The sequence below is a fragment of the Staurois parvus genome, unplaced genomic scaffold (assembly GCF_062004578.1).
Source record: "Staurois parvus isolate SC_StPar_1 unplaced genomic scaffold, SC_StPar_1.0 ptg001396l, whole genome shotgun sequence".
NCBI lineage: Eukaryota > Metazoa > Chordata > Amphibia > Anura > Ranidae > Staurois > Staurois parvus.
The window spans coordinates 847,252-851,757 of record NW_028319192.1 but is presented as its reverse complement, the minus strand read 5'-3'; the positions used below and the strand labels follow the sequence as shown (position 1 = coordinate 851,757).

Below are 4,506 nucleotides of genomic sequence, written 5' to 3'. Positions count from 1 at the left end.
CAGTCCATCCCCCACATTTACTACCTTTTGTACCACTAGCCCCTCCCTCCTAGATTGTAAGCCCCGAGGAGCAGGGTCCTCCTATCCCTCTTGTTTTTAACTGTATTGTTGCTGTATTTTCTCCCATTATATTGTAAAGCGCTGAGCAAACTGTTGGTGCTATATAAATCCTGTATAATAATAATGAGAAGAGATGAAATGTGGAAAAAAGTCATTGATAATGGGAGAGGAGATGGAACATGTAATTGGAGGAATGGACAAGGTGGACTTAGCTGGAGACCTCAAGCCTGGCTGATCATGTATCAATAGTCAGAAGAACCTGAAATGGACTCTCCCACTGAGGCTTCAGAGACTTGGTAAGATGACAATAGACCCCATCCTAGTCTCTGGTACTGAGGCAGTGTTGGTCATGTATTACCTCAGGATCCAGAAATGAAGAAAATGCTTGGAAACACAACTCAGTTGGTGTATCATGAAAATGCATTACATGTTCATTCAAAGCTCCATAAAAAAAGATAAAGATGAGAATCATGAGGGAAGCTGTTCAGTTATTGATGCTTATCTTAAAAAAATTGTCAAAAGATAAAATATTCAAATCCCTTCTAGTTGTGTATTGATGGACATAAGCACTAAACTCAGTTCATCCAATCATTACATTCCAGTTTGCTCAGATTTTAGTTTGTTTCTTTTAAGGTATCATTTTATCTTTTCCCTTCTTCTCTAGCTTGTGGGATGACATTGGGGATGTGAAACTAACTTGTGACACCTGAAACTTCTTTAATATCTCTTTTCGTCCAGTATTTAATCTATGCTGAGATTTGTGAATCCTCCGGTGATAGATTAGACCGGCATTAACTGTAAAAGTTTTGTCACATTGATAGCATTAAAATGGCTTCTCTCCAGTGTGAATCCTCTGGTGTCTGATAAGATCTGACTTCTGTGTAAAAGCTTTATCACATTCAGAACATTGATATGGCTTCTCTCCAGTGTGAAACCTCTGGTGTGTGATAAGATCTGACTTCTGTGTAAAAGCTTTATCACAATCAGAACACTGATATGGCTTCTCTCCAGTGTGAATCCTCTGGTGTGTGATAAGACTTGACTTCCGTGTAAAAGCTTTATCACATTCAGAACACTGATATGAATTCTCTCCAGTGTGACTCCTCTGGTGTGTGATAAGACTTGATTTCACTGTAAAAGATTTATCACATTCAGAACACTGATATGGCTTCTCTCCAGTGTGAACAATCTGGTGTGTGATAAGATGTGACTTCCGTGTAAAACCTTTATCACATTCAGTGCACTGATATGACTTCTCTCCAGTGTGACTCCTCTGGTGTGTGATAAGACTTGACTTCACTGTAAAAGCTTTATCACATTCAGAACACTGATATGTCTTCTCTCCAGTGTGAATCCTCTGGTGTGTGATAAGACTTGACTTCCGTGTAAAAGCTTTATCACATTCAGAACACTGATATGACTTCTTTCCAGTGTGAACAATCTGGTGAATGATAAGATGTGATTTCCGTGTAAAACCTTTATCACATTCAGAACACTGATATGGCTTCTCTCCAGTGTGAACAATCTGGTGTCTGATAAGATGTGACTTCCATGTAAAACCTTTATCACATTCGGAACACTGATATGACTTCTCTCCAGTGTGAATGCTCTGGTGTGTGATAAGATGTGACTTCTCTGTAAAAGCTTTATCACATTCAGAACACTGATATGGCTTCTCTCCAGTGTGAATCCTCTGGTGTGTGATAAGATGTGACTTCTGTGTAAAAGCTTTATCACATTCAGAACACTGATATGGCTTCTCTCCAGTGTGAACTCTTTGGTGTACTATAAGGTCTCTCTCGCTTGTAAAAGTTTTGCCACATTCAGAACACCGATATGACTTCCCTCCATTGTGAACCTTCTGGTGTGTGATATATTTTCTCTCCATTGTAAAATCTCCAAACAAGAAGTAGTATGAAATGACTCCTCTTATGTATATGTGGTTTGGACTTTATTGTAAAGCCATTGTCACTTCCAGAACACTGAAATTACTTTTCTCCTGCTGGATCAATGTGGAAGAGGATCCAAACCATGACTTTTAGAACACAGATAGGACTTGTATCCCGTGTGAATCCTCCAGTGAACTGCAATAAAGACTTTCAGTCAATTAAGACACCCATATGTCTTGTTTTCCATGTGACTCAGCTATATTCATGAAGATCAACATGACCGAAAACTTGGTTCATCAATCCACCTGTACAAAAAAAAAAAAATTAAAATTCTATATAAAGGGCTACATAAAGTTGATTTCTATTTTTAATGTTCATTACTAAATATATCTTATGAATAGAAAGAATATGTACAGCATTATCTACAGTATTTTTTTTAATCAAATATATTTTATTAATAAAGTTTATAAGTGCGCACAGTATTCCCAACATTCAGCCCAGACAATGGAGTCATACATTCTCACGTATAGGCAGTTGTGGCACTGTTACAGATCATACAGAACAATAACTTGCTTTGTCTATGGTGTCACTTTTACCTTTTATAAACAAATGAACAGAGAAAAGAAGAAACAGCCTAGAACAATTCAGCTGTACACGGCAAGTAACTCCTCCCAGTACATACATAGATAGCAGACACCAATCAATGGGGCCTGTGTCTACAGGATCATACCCCAAGTATGGGTCTCCAATGTAGTTACCATTCAGTAGGATACAACTGGCTCGTTCTCCTTCTATGGGGCTAAAAAAGCTAAAGTTTTAAAAACCTATGATGTTAATGTGGAGATCACCTGCTCAATCCACTGGTGTCTGCTGGGAGTTTGAGATGATAGCCAAGATCGGGATATTTTTTGTGGTCAAGCAGCCTCACTATTGCTCTATGACTTGTAATAGGAGGAGGTGTAAATAATTCCTCCTCTATTGAGACCAAGAGGCACACCCGAGGAATATTGAACACCAACATTACAATACTGGTCATATCGTTCCACTTTTTGAATAATTTTGGACATCTCCAAAACATGTATCAAATCCCCGACATCACCACATTTGGGGTCATAAGGGGAAATCCCTCCTGTCCTAGCTGAACAATTGAGCTGGAGTCCTGAAAGATCTATGCAAAAGAAATGACTGAGTTTCTGTGAAGAGGACAGAGAGATGAGAGGTATGGAGGTCACAATCACCTCCCACCACTCTCTCTTATTTTCTCTGTTTCCCATTTCTTTCTATAAGTCTTCGGTAAGAGTCAAAAGACTGGAATAAATATATGAGAGATCATGCCTTTCCCACTGGTGCCATCTGAAGCCCATTAACAAGTGTGAGAGTGATGTGAAATCTGTATCTGATGGAAGTAGCAACCGATGGATGGGATCTAATGTGTCTACTAAGTCCCACCTGGTAAGATGTTGAAGTTGGGCAGCTATAATATAAAGTCTAACATTTGGTATTGCTAGGCCTCCTTGGTCTTCACCATACTGTAGAGTAGTGAGTTTGATTCTAGCTGACGGCTTCTTCTAAATGAGTTCCCCAAACTGGGAGTCTATACTGGAGAACCACTTACGAGGTGTCCACATGGGAGAATTGTGGAGTATATAGAGGAATTGTGGGGTCCATATCTTCTCTTGTTCATAGATTTTATTGGAAAGAGATAATAGTTTTACAAGGAGCTGATAACAATGTGATTGCAGGACTCACCAACAGTAAGTCAGAAGGGGTACAACCCTTAGAGGTAACGTACAGGTTGTAATTTGTACAGTACAAATAATATCTTCATACATTAAAGTGGAGTTCCAGTGAAAATAAAAAAAAATAAAAGTCAGCAGCTACAAAAACTGTAGCTGCTGACTTTTAAAAGACGGGCACTTACCTGTCCCTCGATCTCGTGGTGTCCTCCCCACAGCCCGTTTCACCGGCCGCCCTGTGTTTCCAGTGCCGGCATCTTCAGTGTGGGCACCAGGCTGTGACAGCTTGCGGCTTCACATCCGGGTGCCCACTGAGCATGTGCGAGTATCTTCTAGGACCTTTCATGTGTCCCAGAAGACTACAGGGAGGGAGGGGGGAGGACAACTTCCGCTTCTGATCACCTAGGTGATTGCAGTAGAAGTGGGAGCGGGTACCTGTCAATTTCGGTTACCCCCCCCCAAAAGGTGCCAGTGGGGTCCTTATTCACTTGCCTACCAGGCACTTATACCCCCTTCCTTACCAGGCCAATTTTCAACTTTCAATGTTGCCACACTTTAAATGACAATTGTAAGGTCATGCAACATTGTATTCATTTTTATAATTTTTTTTACACAAATAGAGCTTTCTTTTGGTGGTCTTTACCCCCCGCTGGGTGTTTTATTTTTTGTGCTATAAACAAAAAAAGAGCAAAAAAAAAAAAAAAGTTTCTTTGTTTCTATTATAACATATTGCAAACAGGTAATTTTTCTCCATCACTGATGTGCACTAATAGGCAGCACTGATAGGCAACACTGATAGTCAGCACTGATGAGGCGGCACT

General features: G+C 39.9%; 1 protein-coding gene across 1 annotated transcript; it reads right to left on the bottom strand.

The window, feature by feature from the left end:
• Positions 1–617: 617 nt before the first annotated feature.
• Positions 618–2,200, bottom strand: LOC149436233 (uncharacterized). Its single transcript, XM_089661834.1, has one exon. It carries the CDS (start codon positions 1,946–1,948, stop codon positions 884–886), a length of 1,065 nt encoding a protein of 354 aa, XP_089517960.1. The 5' UTR covers positions 1,949–2,200; the 3' UTR covers positions 618–883.
• Positions 2,201–4,506: the final 2,306 nt, after the last annotated feature.

Coding starts and splice junctions, on each gene's coding strand:
- LOC149436233 (XM_089661834.1), bottom strand. CDS start 1,948: ATGGAGAGAAAATATATCACACACCAGAAGGTTCACAATGGAGGGAAG.